The 19,163-nt window shown below is 55.4% G+C and overlaps 1 protein-coding gene across 7 annotated transcripts in view; it reads right to left on the reverse strand.

The window, feature by feature from the left end:
• The window catches only part of MLXIPL (MLX interacting protein like), a 50,245-nt gene that overhangs the window by 12,162 nt on the left and 18,920 nt on the right, over positions 1-19,163 (reverse strand). For 6 of the 7 annotated variants that reach the window (XM_003934115.4, XM_074390649.1, XM_074390651.1 and 3 more), the window contains exons 1-7: positions 18,684-19,059; positions 10,096-10,202; positions 2,206-2,288; positions 1,924-2,013; positions 1,573-1,617; positions 440-641; positions 218-298 (exon numbers count right to left, since the gene is read on the reverse strand). In XM_003934115.4, coding sequence (XP_003934164.4) covers positions 218-298; positions 440-641; positions 1,573-1,617; positions 1,924-2,013; positions 2,206-2,288; positions 10,096-10,202; positions 18,684-19,057 — 982 coding nt within the window. In that variant the 5' untranslated portion in view covers positions 19,058-19,059. Of the gene's footprint in view, positions 1-217; positions 299-439; positions 642-1,572; positions 1,618-1,923; positions 2,014-2,205; positions 2,289-10,095; positions 10,203-18,683; positions 19,060-19,163 lie in introns of those variants that run through there. The other variant, XM_074390653.1, reaches the window with a different exon arrangement.

Here is a 19,163-nt window from a genome sequence, read left to right on the forward strand (position 1 = left end):
AGGATCCCTTAAGCCTGAGAGGCAGAGGTTGCTGTGAGCTAAGATGGCACCACTACACTCCAAGCTGAGTGACAGAGTGAGACCCTGTCTCAAAATATAAAGAAGAAAAGAAACCACCCAGCTCATCAGCTCTCCCAGAGGGGCCTTCGATGGGCTCATCGGCCTTCCTGACATGGACCCTGCCCGTTCACCCAAGCCCGGGAGGGGCTCGCCCCACCTGAGACGTCCATGAAGTCATCCAGGCTTGGCTGCAGTGGCGTCAGGTCCGGCTGGATCATGTCAGCATTGCCGACGTAGGCTGGAGGTGGCAGTGGCAACATCAGCAGCAGCAGGCAGAGAGGAGCGGGGTCCCCGCCCCAACCCCCAGCCATTCCTCCCTTGGCCTCCTGGAATCTCACAGGCCTTCACCCCTCTCCCCTGCCCCTTCCCAGACCCTCACCATCCTCAGGCGGCAGCTGCAGGGGTGAAGGGCCGGGCTGAGTCATGGTGAAGAGCGTGTCCGAGATGTCGGACAAAAAGCAGTCGAGATCTAGGAGCTGTCGCCCCCCGGGCTCCTGCTCTGGGTCCCCCAGCAGCACGGGGACCACACTGGAGAAGAGCTGTTTGCACCATTGCTCCGGTGGTGGCCACTCGCCTTCCGACTAGGGGGACAGAGCCGTCAGCAGCCACCGAAGGGCTCCCCCTGCCCCAACCGCCCATATCACCCCTGCCCGGGGTAAAATGGTCAGCAGGACGGAAGGTCCGCCTGTGCACGACTCTCCCCTTTCCCTCGTGGACCTGGCTTGAAAGACCAGATCACCTCACTGGCCTCTAAGTACTTCCCCCAGGAGATAGACCAGGATGCAGATACAGGGGTCCCCTTCCTGCCCTTTAGATTTTTTCCTGTTCGGGACCTCAGTTCTTTGGTCCCTCTTTTTTTTAAAATGGAATCTCACTCCTGCCCAGGATGGAGGGCAGTGGTGCAATCTCAGCTCACTGCAAACTTCGCCTCCCAGCTTCAAGCGATTCTCCTGCCTCAGCCTCCTGGGTAAACAGACATGCGCCACCACACCCAGCTAATTTTTGTGTTTTTAGTAGAGATGGGGTTTCACCACGTTGGCCAGGCTGGTCTCAAACGTCTGACCTCGTGATCCACTGGCCTCGGCCTCCCAAAGTGCTGGCATTACAGGCGTGTGCCACCGTGCCCGTCCCGATTTTTGTATTTTCAGTACAGACGGGGTTTCACCATGTTGGCCAGGCTGGTCTTGAACGCCTGACCTCAGGTGATCCACCTGCCTTAGCCTCCCAAAGTGCTGGGATGACAGGCGTGAGCCACCGCGCCTGCCTGGTCCCTCCGTTCTCCCATGCCTCCCACCACTTGCCCAGTGACCTGGGGTCTTCTCACCACTGCACTACTACACCCCGAGAAGAGAAGAGCTTCACGGATCAACCACAGGATGGTAGTCACGTCCCACACCCCACGCCCACGCCCAGCCACTGTCCTGCCCACGCAGGAGGAAGCTGCCAACTCTACCTCCCACCTACTTGTGGGGGAAGAGGTGCCCTTCCCTGCCGGACTTACAGAGCACCCACCTGCTTAGGGGCCAGGAGGTCCTCTTCCCTGCTGGACTTACGGAGCTGCAGGGACACACAGAGTTGGATACAGGATCCCTTGCCCCGTCCTTCATCACTTCCCCCCAAAAACCCCTGCTCCCAAGCAATGAGATCCCCCATTTCATCAGGAGCTCCCCCACCTCCAAGTAAGGAGGCTGCTAGAAGGTCCTGTGACCACACGGTGGCGCTGCCGGCCCGGGACTGAATGGAGGGCCCCAAGGGGACGGGCTTGGTGGGGCTCAGGATCCCCTTTCCAGGGACCTTCCGAGGCGGGAGGTGGCCGGCAGCCGCAGGGGAAAGCTCTGGGGCCTCCCCGGGCCCCGCACTGACCCGCTTCTTGTAGTAGATGCGCCACTTGTGGTATTCCCGCATCACCACCTCGATGCGCCTTTTCCAGTAGTTCCCCTCCAGGACCACGGCCTGGTGGGGGGTCCGGGGGGAGGGCGGTCAGTAGGGAGGGGAGCACCGCACACCCATCTCCCACCCCACCCCATCCCTGTCTGCCCAGCGCAAGGCTAAAGGAGGCAGGGGCTGGTCTTGGTGGGCGGGCAGCTGGGCAGGTGGGCAGGTGGGCAGGTGGGCAGATGGGAAGGCGGTCCAGAACCCAGCTACCTCCGGCTTCCGGTGCGCATCAGCCTCAGGCCCCTGCAGGGGGGTCACGAAGCCACACACGGGGCTCTTCCTCCGCTCCACATCTGAGAGAAGGGGGCCAGGTCAGGGGCACCCAGCTTCCTCATCCCCCACCTCATCCCAGGGGACTGGGACTCAAGTGACACCCTAAGAAATCCTGCTTGGACTCTGACGTTCAGATTAAGTGCCCATGCTGCCTCCTCCAGGAAGCTTTCCTGGATCTGAATCTTCCTTTTTTTTTTTTTTTTTTTTTTTCTCTTGTCACCCACCTTGGAGTGCAATGGCTCCATCTCAGCTCACTGCAACCTCCACCTCCCTGGTTCAAGCCATTCTCCGGCCTCAGCCTCCCAAGTAGCTGGGATTACAGGTGCCAGCCACCACCCCAGGCTAAGTTTTTTGTATTTTTAGTAGAGATGATGGGTTTTCACCATGTTAGTCAAGCTGGTTCGAACTCCTGACCTTGTGATCCGCCCACCTCATCCTCCCAAAGCGCTTGGATTACAAGTGTGAACCATTGTGCCCGGTCTTTTTTTTTTTTTTTTTTTTTTTTTTTTTCTGAGACGAACTTTCATTTGTGTTGCCCAGGCTGGAGTGCGATGGCTCGATCTCGGCTCTCTGTAACCTCCGCCTCCCAGGTTCAAGCAATTCTCCAAGTAGCTGGGATTACAGGCATCTGCCACACACCTGGCCAATTTTTTGTATTTTTAGTAGAGACGGGATTTCACCATGTTGGCCAGGCTGGTCTCAAACTTCTGACCTCAGATGATCCACCCACCTCAGCCTCCCAAAGTTCTGGGATTACAGGCGTGAGCCACCGCGCCTGGCCTGATCTTCCTCTTCTGCGGGACGCTGTGAATCCAACCTCCCACACCTTCTCTGGGTCCCTCCGGAGCCTAGCAGGTTCACCGGCAAAGACTGCTGAATGGATTGTGGGGCCACAGCAGTGAGCTGCCTCCGGAACGTCCTGGTTAGACTGGCAGGCCGGGAGCTTACAGCCTTGGGTCCCCTGCCTCAGGAGCCCTGGCACTACCCACTTTCTTTGCAGAGAACCACCGTTGGTCCACTTCCGGCCAACCCGCGGCCTCCTCCAGGCCTCTGCCTCCCCTGACCTCTCCTAGGCTCTTCCCCTTGACCCCAGTACACATTCCAGGCTTTTTCATTTTTGTTGTGTTTTTGAAACAGGGCCTTGCTCTGTTGCCCAGGCCGGAGTGCAGTGGTGCAATCATAGCTCACTGAAGCCTTAACCTCCTGGACTCAAGTGATCCTCCCGCCTCAGCCTCTGGCATACGCCACCATGTCTGGCTAATTTTTAAAGTTTTTGGAGAAACAGGGTCTCCCTGTGTTGCCCAGGCTGGTTTCGAACTCCTGAGCTCAGGGAAACCTACTGCTTTGGCCTCCCAAGGCACTGGGATTACAGGCATGAGCCTCTGTGCCTAACCTCTTCTTTTAAGTTATTATTTTAAGTTTTTTGGTAGAGACAGGATCCCACCATGTTGCCCGGACTGGCCTCAAGTTCCTGGGCTCACCAAGCTATTCTCTATCTCCTAGCTTCCCTGGTTATTCGTTTGTTTGTTTATTTTCTCTCTTGCTGCCCAGGCTGGAGTGCAGTGACGCGATCTCGGCTCATTGCAAACTCCACCTCCCAGGTTCAAGCGATTCTCCTTCCTCAGCCTCCCGAGTAGCTGGGATTAGAGGCACCTGCCACCACACCGGCTAATTTTTGTATTTTCAGTAGAGACGGGGTTTCACCATGTTGGTCAGGCTGGTCTCGAACTCCTGACCTCAATTGATCCACCCACTTCAGCCTCCCAAAGTGCTGGGATTACACGTGTGAGCCGCCGCGTCCGGCCCTGGGCGTTTTGTTTTGTTTCTGTGCATGTGTGGGTTTTTTTTTGTTGTTGTTTTTTGTTTGTTTGTTTGTTTTTTTTTTTTGAGACGGAGTTTCGCTCTTGTTACCCAGGCTGGAGTGCAATGGCGCGATCTTGGCTCACTGCAACCTCTGCCTCCTGGGTTCAGGCAATTCTCCTGCCTCAGCCTCCTGAGTAGCTGAGATTACAGGCACGCGCCACCATGCCCAGCTAATTTTTTGTATTTTTAGTAGAGACGGGGTTTCACCATGTTGACCAGGATGGTGTCGATCTCTTGACCTCGTGATCCACCCGCCTCGGCCTCCCAAAGTGCTGGGATTACAGGCTTGAGCCACCGCGCCCGGCGCATGTGTGTTTTTTTGAGGCGAGGACTGAATCTGTCGCTTGGGCCGGAGGGCAGTGGCAGCGATCTTGGCTCACTTCAATCTCCACCTTCTGGGCTCAGGTGATCCTCCCACCTCAGCCTCCAGAGTAGCGGGGAGTTCAAGTGCATGCTACTGCGCCCAGCTAATTTTTGAATTCTTTCAAAATTCAACATGGTTTTACCATGTTGCCCAAGCTGTCCTCAAACTCCTGGGCTCAAGCGGTCCGACTGTCTCAGCCTCCCAACGTGCTGGGACGGCAGGCTTGAGCCACCGCGCCCAGCCCCGACTACTTTTCACTGACTCCTTTGCAGTACCCCCCTGGCTGCCTCTCTCACTCTGGCCCTTTCTTGCTCTAGCCCCATATCCAGCTGCCTGGGGACACTCCCGAGGATGCCCCAAAACTTGCCACAAAAATCCCTCTGAGTCCCAGCATTCCAGGTCTGATTGTTATACTCTGGACCTAACTGAGGCGATAAAATCTCAGTCTCACAGGGTCTGTGCCATTCTTCCACTGTCCCCGCCCTTCTATCCTCTGCCTCACTGTGTCACCCTCTGTTCTGGTGTCATTTCTTACAGGGACCTCCCTGACTCCAGCTTTACCCTCTAAGCTCATCTTCCAGTCGCTGCCAGGTCAATTCTTCCTAAAGCGCGGTTCAGGTCTGGAACCCTCCACGGCTCCCTGCTAGCCTCTGGGACAAAGTCCACACTTTTTGGCTTGGCTTCCAAGCCCTTCCCCCTCCTCATGATTGGGCCACCACTTGCTTCTCTCAGCTCCCTGTCTCTTTTTTGAGACAGGTCTCACTCTTGTCACCCAAGTTGGAGAGCAGTGGTACAGTGGTGTGGCCTTGGCTCACTGCAGCCTCCACCTCCCAGGCTCAAGTGATCCTCCCACCTCAGCCTCCCAAGTAGCTGGGACTATAGGCATGTGCTGCCATGCCCGGCTGGTTTTTTGTATTTTGGTTTCAGCATGTTTCTCAGGCTGGTCTCAAACTCCTGAGCTCAGGCAATCCACCTGCCTCGACCTCCCAAAGTGCTGCAATGACAAGCATGAGCCACGACGCTGGGCCTCCCTATCTCCTTGAAACCACACAGTCCACCTTCTGGTCTCATTCTACAGGGAAGCCCTTCTTACCTTCCCTCTTCTGCCCACAAAGCAGGATGGTGCCTCCTCCAGGAAGCCTTCCTGCCTCCCGAAGCCCACAGCGCTGTCCACCTCCCCTCCACCCTGCCTTGCCAGGTCTTGACCTGCTCAGCTTGCTATGGGGAGTAAAAGCAGCTCCTGCCATCGACACACAGCAGATCTACTTAGAGGCAACCTGCGACTCTTCCTGGCTGTCCTGACAAAGAGGACAACCCCTGACCCTTCCAGCTCCAGCCAACTTCCTCTGGGACCAACGAAGACACAGAGGAAGGGGAACCATCACAACATGAAACTTACGAGGGCTTTTAAGCATCATTTACAAAGTTCTGTCCTAAAGTACGTTCTCCAAAATCTGCTGGGTGCAGCGGCTCACACCTGTAATCCCAGCACTTTGAGGGGGCTGAGGTGGGCGGATCACTTGAGTCCAGGAGTTCGAGATCAGCCTGGGGAACATAGTGAGACCCCCATCTCTACTAAAGATGCAAAAAGTAGCCAGGCGTGGTGGCACATGCCTGTAATCCCAGCTATTCAAGGGGCTGACGTGTGAGAATTGCTTGAACCCAGGAGGCGGAGCGGAGATCGTGCCACTGCACTCCAGCCTGGGTGACATAGCAAGACTGTTTCAAAAAAAAAAAAAAATACATATATATATATATATATTCTCCATAAGATTGAAGATGGGGCTTTGTCCTGGTTTCTGAGCCCAGCTTGGTCAGAAAACAAAGGCTGGGCCCATGGATGTGTGGCCTCCCGAGGGACTAGATAAGCAAGGAGGGTCTCAAAGCATGTCTGCCCCTGGCTTTCCAGATGAGGAGATGAACACCAGCAAGGATTAGGTTTGTCTTGGTATGGCACGGTTGGGAGTTTGAGACCAGCCTGACCAACATGGAGAAACTGCGTCTCTATTAAAAATACAATGTTAGCTGGGCTTGGTGGCGCATGCCCGTAATCCCAGCTACTCGGGAGGCTGAGGCAGGAGAATCGCTTGAACCCGGGAGGCGGAGACTGTAGGGTAAGCCAAGATCGGACCACTGCACTCCAACCTGGGCAACAAGAGCGAAACTCCGTCTCAGAAAATTCTACTACTACTACTACTACTACTCAAGTTTGTCCAGGGCTCCTAGAGAGTCAGGGCCGAGTGGCTCTCTCCTCCCCAGCCCAGAGATCCTGTGCTCTGAACGGTTTCCCATGGAAAGGCTGTAGTAACGGTGTGGCTCCTGGGGGCTGGGCAGGCTTTGTTAACACTGATAAGCTCACCCCTTCATTCAGCCGCCTAACCCTTGGCACCTCTGCTGGGACAGATACTGGGAGGGGCTCATGGGTGAATCAGGCAGGGAGCCCACGGCTTAGGGGAGAGATAAGGGCAGTAAATAAACAACACGAGGCGATGCAAAGTGGAAAGTCCTTCTTGCCCGGGAGCTCCCAGGAAACCGAGACCGTTTCAGAGTGTGGGAGGGTGACTGTCAATCAGGAAAGGCAGGATCTTAGAGACTAGGACCCCGCCGTGGGTGGCAGAGCCCTTCCTGCCTGAGCCTAAGATGGGACATTAGGGGCCTCCAGCCAAGCAGCCCCTCTCCTCCCTGCTTCTGTGAAGCCCACCTTGTTTTTGTTGTTGTTTGGGTAGAGATGGGGTTTCTCCATGTTGGCCAGGTTGGTCTCAAACTCCTGACCTCAAGTGATCCACCCACCTTGGCCTCCCAAAGTGCTGGGATTACAGGCATGAGCCCTCGAGCCTGGCCTAAAGCCCACCTTCAAATCTTTGTTGTTTAGGGAGGAAGAGCGGTCTTGACATTTGTTACGTGTCTCACGTGCTGCTCTGAGTACGACTGAGATACGAATGATCTCATTGAAAACTCAGGGAACTTCAGCAATAGGAGCTATTGGCCGGGGGCACTGGCTCACGCCTGTAATCCCAGCACTTTGGGAGGCTGAGGCGGGCGGATCACAAGGTTAGGAGTTCAAGACCAGCCTGGCCAACATGGTGAAACCCTGTCTCTACTAAAAATACAAAAAAATCAGGTGGGCGTGGTGGCGCGTGCCTGTAATCCCAGTTACTTGGGAGGCTGAGGCAAGAGGATCGCTTGAACGTGAGAGACAGACGTTGCAGTAAGTCAAGATCACACCATTGTACTCCAGCCTGGGTGACACAGTGAGACTGTCTCAAAAAAGAAAAAAAGGTTAAAATGATAATAATAGTGATGTCATTCTCCAAAATTAAAAAAAAAAGAAAGAAAGAAAAGACCTAGAAAAAAAAATAATCCCATTTTCACAAATAGCAAGCTTCGGCTCCGGGAAGCTAGAGACTTTTCCAAGCCCACACAGTTAGAGCATGCTAGGGCTTGACTGAAACCTCGCTGTGTCTGATTCAGAACCTGGGGTCCTTCCAGCAACTTGTGCAGTCACTGGAGACCGGTGTGCCTGGGTGAGGACCCCAGGCGACATCATGCCTCAGCTGTCATCAGAAATTGCTTCTGCAGGCCGGGTGTGGTGGCTCATGCCTGTAATCACAGCCCTTGGGGAGGTCACGATGGGCAGATCACCTGAGGTCAGGAGGTTGAGACTAAACCGGCCAACATGGCAAAACTCTGGCTCTACTAAAAATACAAAATGTGGCGGGTGCCTGTAACCCCAGCTACTTGGGAGGCTGAGGCAGGAGACTCTCTTAAACCTGGGAGGCGGAGGTTGCAGTGAACCGAGATCACTCCACTGCACCCATCTATCAAAACCACAAAACAAAACCAAACCACAATTTGGAGTCGGGGGTCTGTGGATTTCCAGCCAGGCCCCCGCTACTTCTTTTCCGCTCTGTGAACCTGAACAAGTCACTTGCCTTCTGAGCCTCAGCTGCTCATCCATAAAACGGCCGTCATAATACCTATCTCCCCGGGTTGCTAGAAAGCCTTAAATAAGGTGATTTATGAAAGCGCCTGGCATGTAGATATATGGAAACCAGAAAACACACCCGCTCCCGCTTGGAGGAAATCCAGGGTGGCCAGGACAGAGAACACTATGTGAGGTCTCTCCTGGACTTTTCGTTCCCAGCTCAGAGCAGCCTTTGATCCTATAGCAGAACCTGAGCTGGATGAGGTCCCAATACAGGGCTGACCAACCCAAGTCTCCTCTCTGCCTCTGCTGCCCGGCCACGGAGTATCCCCGAAATGAATGTGATCTTAAGGGTACATCAGGTATCGGACACCAGGTCACTGCCAACGTCCTTGAATACCTGTTGTCCCCATACCAACCATGAAAAGTAGGACTACTGGCTTCTTTTTTTCCTTTTTTTTTTTGAGACGAATCTTGCTCTGTCACCCAGGCTGGAGTGCAGTGGTGGATCTCAGCTCACTGCAACCTCCGCCTCCCGGGTTCAAGCGGTTCTCCTGCCTCAGCCTCCTAAGTAGCTGGGACTACAGGTGCCCACCACCATACCTAATTTTTTGTATTTTTAATAGAGACAGAGTTTCACTATGTTGGCCAGGCTGGTTTTGAATGCCTGACCTCATGATCCACCTGCCTTGACCTCCCAAAGTGCTGGGATTACAGGTGTGAGCCACTGTGCGCCCAGCCTATTGGCCTCATTTTTACAGATAAGGAAGCAGGTTCAGAGAGGCTAAGCAAATAGCCTGAAGTCACACAGCCAGCAAGGAGCAGAGACGGGGTGGAGGAATCAGCTCTGGGCGACTCTAAGTCCAGAATTGCTTCCACTATAAGGCATGGCCTCCCTGGGTCCCCTCTGCCCAATTCTCCACATGGGCACCCACTGGATGTTCAGGAAGAACTTCAGTGAAACGCTGTGGAGACCCATGCAGTATCCTCAGTTTCTCTATTCACAAAGTGATGCAATTGGCCCAGCTAGTGTCTAATGATCCTTTTTACCCTGGCATTTAAGGCACTGGACTACCTTAATGGGATGCAAAATGGGCTTTGAACTGTACTCTAAATCTCAGCCTACCCTAGTGCTTCTGAGGGCTGACCTCTGCACAGTGGAAAGCACCCTTTGGGACACATTCCCTAAGACCCCCTGGCGCCTGGTCTCCCTTTAAAAGGCCATCAGGGCCAGGTGTGATGGCTCATGCCTGTAATCTCAGCACTTTGGGAGGCCAAGGTGAGCAGATCACTTGAGGTCAGGAGTTCGAGAGCAACCTGGCCAACATGGAGAAACCCCGTCTCTACTAAAAATACAAAAAATAGCAGGGTGAGGTGGTGGGTGCCTGTAATCCCTGCTACTTGGGAGGCTGAGGCAGGAGAATCGCTTGAACCCGAGAGGCGGAGGTTGCAGTGAACCGAGATGACACCACTGCACTCCAGCCTGGGCGACAGAGCAAGGCTCTGTCACAAAAAAAAAAAAAAAAAAAAAAAAGAGGCTGGCAGAACTCTGCTAGTGCTGGCTGTGAGGGTCCCAGGGTTTTTCCCAGGCAGCCCCCATGTAGAACTGTCCGGCAGGAGGGTTGGAGGGGGAGGTCCCTCCTGGCTGGGGAGGCCGGTGGTACCCACCACTCACACTGGATATACCAGGCCCTCCAGATGGCGTTGTTCAGGCGGATCTTGTCTCTGCAGAGCAGCTTGAGGCCTTTGAAATTCTTCCACTTGGGAGACACCAGCTTGCCACTGTCAAAGGGGAGACGAGTGGGTTAGGGAGACCCAGTGCCGCCGAGGGGCTGCTCCCCATATTCCCCATCACGAGGCATCCATCTATGGTTGGCATTCGAGGGACCCTTCACTTCCGCCCCACCCCAACCCAACCTGCCTGAAATTCCAACCCAGAGAGTCAGACCCTCAAAAATTCCCTCCCAGACTCCCACCAGCAGCCCCTTTTTTCCCGGGGGAGACCCGTTTGTCAATCTACTACAGAAAAAAGCCGCTGAAACCTGTTGACCAGCTTGGCCCTGGATACAACAATGTCCGGTGGCCTCGCCGGGAGGCCTTGCAAGCTGATCAGGGAGACTGCTTAGGCCCGTTCCTTACTAATGACCTTCCTGGACTGGGGGCGGTGGCCTGTAGTCCCAGAAATTTGGGAGGCCGAGGAGGGTGGATCACCTGAGGTCAGGAGATTGAGACCAGCCTAATCCAACATAGTGAAACCCTGTCTCTAGTAAAAATACAGAAGTAGATGGGCATGGTAGTACCCACATATAATCCCAGCTACTCAGGAGGCTGAGGCAGGAGAATCACTTGAACCTGGGAGGAGGAGGTTGCAGTGAGCTGAGATCACACCACTGTACTCTAGCCTGGCTCATGCCTGTAATTCCAGCACTTTGGGAGGCTGAAGCGGGTGGATCACCTGAGGTCAGGAGTTTGAGACCAGCCTGACCAACATGGAGAAACACCGTCTCTACTAAAAATAAAAAATTAGCTGGGCGTGGTGGTGCATGCCTGTAACCCCAGCTACTTGGGAGGCTGAGGCAGGAGAATTGCTTGAACCCAGGAGGAGGAGGTTGCAGTGAGCCGAGATTGTGCCATTGCACTCCAGCCTGGGCAATAAGAACAAAACTCTGTCTCAAAAAAAAAAAAAAAAAAAAAAAAAAAAAAAAAAAAAGAGTGAAGCTCCATCTAAAAAAATAATAATAATAACCTTCCTGAGGGTCAGGGAGGAAGAGAGGCAGACCCAAGGTCACATGGTGGGGACTCCCTCAGGCCTCCTTAGGCCCAGGAAAGGCAAAGCAGACGGCCATGTGGCCATGGTCTGCCTGGTAGAGAGGGAGCCTCTGTCTATATCTTTCTTTCTTTTTTTTTTTTTTGAGATAGAGTCTTGCTCTGTCGCCCAGCCTGGATAGCAGTGGCACAATTTTGGCTCACTGTAACCTCCATCTCCCAGATTCAAACAATTCTCCTGCCTCAGCCTCCTGAGTAGCTGGGATTACAGGTGCATGCCACCATGCTCAGCTAAATATTTTTGTATTTTTAGTAAGACAGGGTTTCACCGTGCTGGCCAGGCTGGTCTCAAACTCCTGACCTCAAGGGATCTGGCCACCTGGGCCTCCCAAAGTGCTGGGATTACAGTCGTGAGCCACCGTGCTGGGACAAGGGACCCTCTTTACAAATAGTGGCAGTCACTGCCTTCCTCACACAGCCCTTTCGGTGTCCGCCATGCCCCGAATCCCAGGATGGCAACTTGGACTCAGAGAGAAAGTGTTTCCCTTCTCAGAGGTCTGCAGGAGGCAACGAACCATCAGAGCCTAAAGGAAGGCAGCTAGGATGGGGGAATGGTATTCATGGAGACAGAGCACCCTCACTGTAACCTAGCCGTCTATCAAATCCACAGGATGGGCTGAGTGCGGTGGCTCATGCCTGTAATCCCAACACTTTGGGAGGCCAAGGTGGGAGGATCGCTTGAGCCCAGGAGTTTGAGACAAGCCTGGGCAGCATAGCAAGATCCCATCTCTACAAAAAATTTTTTAAATTAGCTGGATATGGTGCCATGCAGCTGTAGTCCTAGCTACTAGGGAGGCAGAGGTGGGAGGATCTTTTCAGCCCGGGAGTTTGAGGCTGCAGTGAGCTATGACCATGCTAGTGCACTCCAGCCTGGGCGACAGAGCAAGATCCTGTCTTGAAAAAAAAAAAAAAACAAAAACACTGGATGGAACAGTTCTACACTGGTGAGGGGCTTGACGCTCAGGGTCCTGCTAGGCACAGGCCAAGTCTGCTGCCTCTGGGAAGCTGACTCAGGAAGCCAAGACATTCAGGATCTTAGACCCCCAACAGTCTCCCCATCCCTCTCTCCTCTCCATCCACAAGCCAGGATTGTGTACCAGTCCCTCTAGCCCACCTTCTCCATCCCTTGCTCAGATGGGAAGGCTGAGGGCCTGAGTCTTAGCCTTTTTTTTTTTTTTTTTTTTTTTTTTTTTTTTTTTTTTTGAGATGGAGCCTCATTCTGTTGCCCAGATTGGAGTGCAACGGCATGATCTTTGCTCCCTGCAATCTCCATCTCCCAGGTTCAAGCGATTCTCCTGCCTCAGCCTGCAGCTGGGATTACAGACATATGCCATGACTCCCAGCTAATTTTATTTCTTCTTTTTTGAGACGGAGTCTCGCTCTGTCACCCAGGCTGGAGTGCAATGGCACGATCTCGGCTCACCGCAACCTCTGCCTCCCGGGTTCAAGCGATTCTCCCGCCTCAGCCTCCCGAGTAGGTGGGATGACAGGAGCCTGTCTACCACACCCAGCTGATTTTGGTATTTTCAGTAGAGATGGGGTTCTCCATGTTGGCCAGCCTGGGTCTTGAACTCCTGACCTCAAGCGATCTGCCCACTTTGGCCTCCCAAAGTGCTGGGACTACAGGCGTGAGCCACCGCGCCTGGCTCCCAAGGCTGTCTTTCAGAAAACCATGCCTGCTTCTTTCGGGGGTCTTCCCTGCATTCTGGGGGTGAAACATGGGTGGGTGCTGATCTGACTCCGCAGCCTCTCTCCTCCTAGCAGCCCCTTGAGTGCCTCGATCATTGGGTCCCCTCTCTTCCTTGGTCTCCAAGCTCCTGTGTTTGCTTTGGGGTGGGGGTCGGGGGACTGCTTCCCCCAACAGCAGACAACAGGCCTCATTACCCTAATAAAATACACAGCCCAGCGCCCTGGCCCACTGGCTGATCCCCTCCCTCCAGGAGCTGGATAAACACCATCTGTTTGGGGGGAGGACACAGGGGTGGGGTGGAGACTCTGCTACCTCCTGGGTCACCTTCTTCTGTGGCACCTGGTCGGGGACTCCTGAGCCTGTTGTCCCTGCCTGTATCCCAGCAACCTCCCAGCCCATTCTGATCACCCCGTGTCCCACTCTTGACCTGCCTGTCCTTCCTCCCACTTCCATGCTAAGGTTATGACGTTCAGAGCCCAGGCAGGGTTGGGGGAGATGTGACAGTGACAATATCCAAACCCAGGAGGAAGCAAAGGATTTGGGGCTGTCAGGGAAGGGACCCAGTCTGGAGCAAGAGCCTCACACCAGGGTTCAGGAACTTTTTATGACTGGATGGGCATGGCTCACGCCTGTAATCCCAGCACTTTGGAAAACCGAGGCAGAAGGATTGTTGGAGGCCAGGAGTTTGAGATCAGCCTGGGCAACATAGTGAGACCCTGTTTCTACAGTTAAAAAGTGAGCTGGGGCCAGGCCTAGTGGCTCATGCCTGTAATCCCAGAACTTTGGGATGCCGAGGCAGGTAGATCACCTGAGGTCAGGAGTTTGAGATCAGCCTGGCCAATGTGGTGAAACCTCATTTCTATTAAAAATACAAATAGGCCAGGCGCGGTGGCTCAAGCCTGTAATCCCAGCATTTTGAGAGGCCGAGTTGGGTGGATCACAAGGTCAAGAGATCGAGACCATCCTGGTCAACATGGTGAAACCCCGTCTCTACTAAAAATACAAAAAATTAGCTGGGCATGGTGGCGCGTGCCTGTAATCCCAGCTACTCAGGAGGCTGAGGCAGGAGAATTGCCTGAACCCAGGAGGCGGAGGTTGCGGTGAGCCGAGATCGCGCCATTGCACTCCAGCCTGGGTCACAAGAGCGAAACTCCGTTTCAAAAAAAACAAAAACAAAAACAAAAAAACAAAAATACAAATATTAGGCCAGGCACTTGGTGGCTCACGCCTGTAATCCCAGCACTTTAGGAGGCAGAAGTGGGTGGATCACGAGGTCAGGAGTTCGAGACCACCCTGGCCAACATGGTGAAACCCCGTCTCTACTAAAAATACAAAAATTAGCTGGGTGTGGTGGTGTGTGCCTGTCGTCCCAGCTACTTGGGAGGCAGAGGCAGGAGAATCACTTGAATCCAGGAAGTGGAGGTTGCAGTGAGCCAATATCGCGCCACTGCACTCCAGCCTGGGTGACAGAGTGAGACTTCGTCTAAAAAAAAAAAAAAAAAAAAAAAAAATTAGCGGGTGTGGTGGCGGGTACTTGTAATCCTAGCTACTCAGAGGCTGAGGCAGGGAGAATTGCTTGAACCCAGGAGGTGGAGGTTGCAGTGAGCCAAGATGGTGCCATTGCACTCCAGTGTGGGCGGCAGAGAGAGACACTGTCTCAAAAAAAAAAAAAAAAAAAAAAAAAAAGTTAGCTGGGCATGGTGGTGCACACTTGTAGTCCCAGCTACTCAGGAGGCTGCAGTGGGAAGATCACTTGAACCCAGGAGTTCAAGGGTCAAGTGAGCTGTGATCACGCCACTGTACTCCAGCCTGGGTAACAGAGTGAGAACCTGACTTGTAACAAACAAACGATTTCTTATGACCAATAGAAAAATCTGATGGGGCGCAGTGGCTCAGACCTGTAATCCCAGAACTTTGGGAGGCTGACGTGAGAGGATTTCCCGAACCCAGGAGTCCAAGCCCAGCTGGGCAGCACAGTGAAACCTCACCTCTATTTAAAACTATTAAAAGGGCCAAATGCGGTGGCTCATGCCTGTAATCCCAGCACTTTGGGAGGCTGAGGCAGGTGGATGACCCCAGGTCAGGAGTTCGAGACCAGCCTGGCCAACATGGTGAAACCCCGTCTCTACTGAAAATACAAAAATTAGCTGGGCGTGGTGGTGCAAGACTGTAACCTTGGCTACTCTGGAGGCTGAGGCAGGAGAATCCCTTGAACTCCGGGATAGAGGTTGCAGTGAATGGAGATCATGCCACTGCACTCCAGCCTGGGCAACAGAGACTCTGCCTCAAATAAAAGGAGGAGGAGGAGGAGGAGGAGGAGAAAAAGGAGGGGGGAGGAAAGGGGGAGGGGAGGAGTAGGGGAAGGGGAGGGGGGAGGGGAAGGGGGAAGGGGAAGAGGAAGGGAAGAGGGAGGGGAGGGGAGAAGGGGGAGGGGAAAGGGAAAGGGGGAGGAGGAAGAGGAGGGAAAGGGGGAGGGGAGGGGGAGGGGAGGGGAAAGGGGGAAGGGAGGAGTGATGGAAGGGGGAGTGGAGGAGGGGGAGGGGGAGTGGAAGGGGAGGCGGAGAGGGAGGGGGAGAGGGAGGGGGAGGGGGAGGAGAAGAGACAACTCTGAGACTCAGAGAGGGGTGGAGAAAACCTTAGAACTCCAAGTTCAGCTGTCCACCTCCCACCTTGTAGGCATTCGCTTTAGACTGCCCCCCAGCCAGGTCCTGTTTGCTCCCCTGCACCCTTGACGCCATTCTTCCTAAAGCTAGCCAGCTCCGACATGGACAAGTGCATCCTTGAAGCTTCCAGAAACTGCCTCCCTGGGGCTTCCACCCACAGAGCCATGGAACACGGCCTCCTTGATCCTCCCTCTGCCCGCCCTGCCCTGCGGAGGGTGAAACCCTGCCAGGCCTCTGCAGGCTGGGCCCTGGGTCAAGCTGGCCATTCTTCCCACCACCTTTTGAACTCTCCGCCTTACTGTCCCTTCCCATACAGTCACTCCCCTGGGACACTCAGCACCTGCCATCTGCTCCCCTGCAAGGAACCCCTGGAACTGGGGGTCTCTGAGGACTAAAAGACTGTCCACAGTTCAAGTCTCAGGGCTTTTCCTTCACCAAATGGGGAAATCTAGAAGCTCTCCTGGTACTGAGCCAACCCTCCATCTCTTTTCTTTTTCTCCTCACTGCCTCCCTCCCTCCTTCCCTTCCCCTCCCTTTCTTTTTTTTTTTTTTTTCTTTTTTTTTGAGACGGAGTTTCGCTCTTGTTACCCAGGCTGGAGTGCAATGGCGCGATCTCGACTCACCGCAACCTCCGCCTCCTGGGTTCAGGCAATTCTGCTGCCTCAGCCTCCTGAGTAGCTGGAATTACAGGCACGCGCCACCACGCCCAGCTATTTTTTTTGTATTTTTAGTAGAGACGGGGGTTTCACCATGTTGACCAAGATGGTCTCGATCTCTTGACCTCGTGATCCACCCGCCTCAGCCTCCCCTCCCTTTCTTTCCTTCCTTCCTTCCTTCCTCTCTCTCTCATTCCCTCCCTCCCTCCCTTCCTTCCAAGGGTCTCACTCTGTCACCCAGGGTGGAGTGCAATGGCGAGATCATGTCTCACTGGAGCCTCCACCTCCTGGGCTGACGCAATCCTCCCACTTCAGCCTCCCGAGTAGCTGGGACTAGGAATGGGCCATCACCCCTGGCTAATAAAAAAAATTTTTTTTTGGCCAGGTGAGGTGGCTCACGCCTGTAATCCCAGAACTTTGGGAGGCTGAGGCAGGCAGATCACCTGAAGTCAGGAGTTCAAGAGCAGCGTGGCCAGTATGGTAAAACCCCATCTCTACTAAAAATACAAAAAAAATTTAGCTGGACATGGTGGCGGATGCCTCTAATCCCAGCTACTCGGGAGGCTGAGGCAGGAGAATTGCTTGAACCCGGGAGGTGGAGGTTGCAGTGAGTGCAGATTGTGCCATTGCACTCCAGCCTGGGCAATGAGTGAACTCTGTCTCAAAAAAAAAATTTTTTTTTTTGGTAGAGATGGGCCCTCACTATGTTGCCCAGGCCGGTCTCCAACTCCTGGCTCAAGCAATCCTCTCATCTTGGCCTCCTCAAGTGCTGGGCTTACAGGCATGAGCCACTGTGACTGGCCAGAGAGATTTACTATGAATATTTGGGTATTGGGAAGAAAACACAGTCCTCTCTACCCCAGCTGTCTCTGACTGGGGTTACATCAGCCTTGAGTCAGCAGCCTTTTAGTGGGGGGCAGTTTTGGGGTGTGCTCTGCCAGCTCCCCAGAACCTCTCCTCTTACTCTGCCAGCTCCCCAGAACCTCTCCTCTTACTTTGCCAGCTCCCCAGAACCTCTCCTCTTTGGTCACCTCTCCCATGGTCAGGGTGGGGGTTGGACGTGAGGACCCCCAAATGGAGTGACGTGTAGTATATAACTAGAAGCCAGAGTTGGGGGTGGGTGGGAAATGGGAGACTCTTAGGAGGAGTGCCGGCATCCGGTGTACCAGGACCTTAGATGCCCCGTCCCAGGCAGTCGCGTGACATTTGGGGAGGGAGGGAGAAGGGACGGGAATTTGAACTTTCCACACGGGTCTGCCGCCCGGGCCGATAGGGTTGCAACAGGCCCTGGGCCCGGGGCCAGAGCTTGTGGGCCAAGGTTACTCTGCCTCCAGCCAATGGGGTCACAGCTGGGCAGCAGAAGATGGGGGCAGGCAACACTCCCCCCACAGTCCCCACCCCAGCTCCCGATCCCCTGCAGGGCGGCAGGTGCCAGAGTGTAGCCGTCGGTTCTCAGAACAGGAGGAGGCGCCGCGGAGGAAGAAGAATATTTGCACAGAGAAAAGATCAAGGCCGGCCGATCTCCCTTTCTCCCCTACGGGTTTTCGGTTGATAATTTATCCTGGCCCCTCCGCTCCGGGGAACTTTGCTCCAGGGCACTGGGCCAGGCCCCGGGTTCGCGCCCTCCTCTGGGACGCGGGGCGTGGAGAGGAAGCCGGGCGCGGCCGCTGCGCTCTCGGAGGCTCTGAGCTGGGGTCCCAGGCAGCGACAGGCGCTCAGCCTAGTGCGGTGACGCGGGTAGGCGGGCCCAGGCCTCCCTCCCCGGCACCAGCGTAACTTCTGCGAGCTGCGCCTCTTAGACATTTCTGGGACACTTTCCTTTCTCCCGCCACCCTTGACGTAGCAGATCAAGAAGAGGTGTCGCGGCGATTACGGGGAGGTGGACGAGAGACTGGGCCCGTTTCAGTCTATTTTGGTTACGTATTGGGACAGCCAGGGGCGCGGGGAGTATCTCAGGGCGCAGAAGCAGGGCGGGCCTGGGCCGGGGCTGCTGGGGAGAAGGCCGAGGCCTGCAGGGGTCGGGTGGAGTGGCTTCAGAGTGGACAGTGGGGATGGGCGCGGGTGGCCTAGGGACCTGGGACGCCTGGCACTTTGGAGGGACGGAGGAGCCGGGACCAGAGAGAGGGGCCCCGGAGGTCCAGGTGGAGGTGGGGCGCAGGCGGTCTGCGCCCAGGGGAGAAGGCGATGGCGGAGAAAGGGAATCAGAACTGCGCAGGTCCGTTGGGGGCCAGCGGGCTGGGCCGAGGTCAGAGGACCCCGGTGCTGGGGAAAAGGGGTTGTCCAGGGCGTGATCGGAGCCTCCGGGAGCTGCGGGGCCGGGCTCGGGTGGGGTGCTGAGGACCCCAGCACGCAGTCCTGCCCCGGAACCCCCTCCCCACCCTCCTCGGCCCTCGCTGGCCGGGCCGTCGGGGCCCGGAGCCGCCCTCACCTGTAGGCCAGGCTCAAGCACTCGAAGAGGCGAGTGAGTGTGGGGTCAATGCTGCGCGGCCCGAAGTCGGAGAGCCCCACGGAGCCCTCCTGGTCGCGCCGCCGAGGCAGCGAGTCGCTGTGCGGGGACGACACCATGAAGTGACCGCTGTGGATCACCTGCGAGCGGAGCAAGCCGCCCGCGCCGCGCCGGAAGCTCGGGTCCTCCAAGTCCGTGTCCGAGTCCGAGTCTGGGCTGGGCGCGACCCGCGGGACCTGCAAGCCCGCGGCCAGGCCTGCCAGCGCCCCGGCCATGGCTGTCGCCGCTGCCACCGCCTGGTCCGAGCTTGGCTCAGCGCAGGGAACAGCTCGTGGCCAGACCGGCCTCATTAACATAGCCCCGCCCCTGCCTCCTAGGCTGATTGGGTGGGCGGGGCCTGGGGCGAGGCGGGGCTTTTATTAGCTGATTGGGTGGGCGGGGCCTGGAGCGAGGCGGGGCTTT

The sequence above is a fragment of the Saimiri boliviensis genome, chromosome 20 (genome assembly GCF_048565385.1).
Source record: "Saimiri boliviensis isolate mSaiBol1 chromosome 20, mSaiBol1.pri, whole genome shotgun sequence".
Classification (NCBI taxonomy): Eukaryota; Metazoa; Chordata; class Mammalia; order Primates; family Cebidae; genus Saimiri; species Saimiri boliviensis.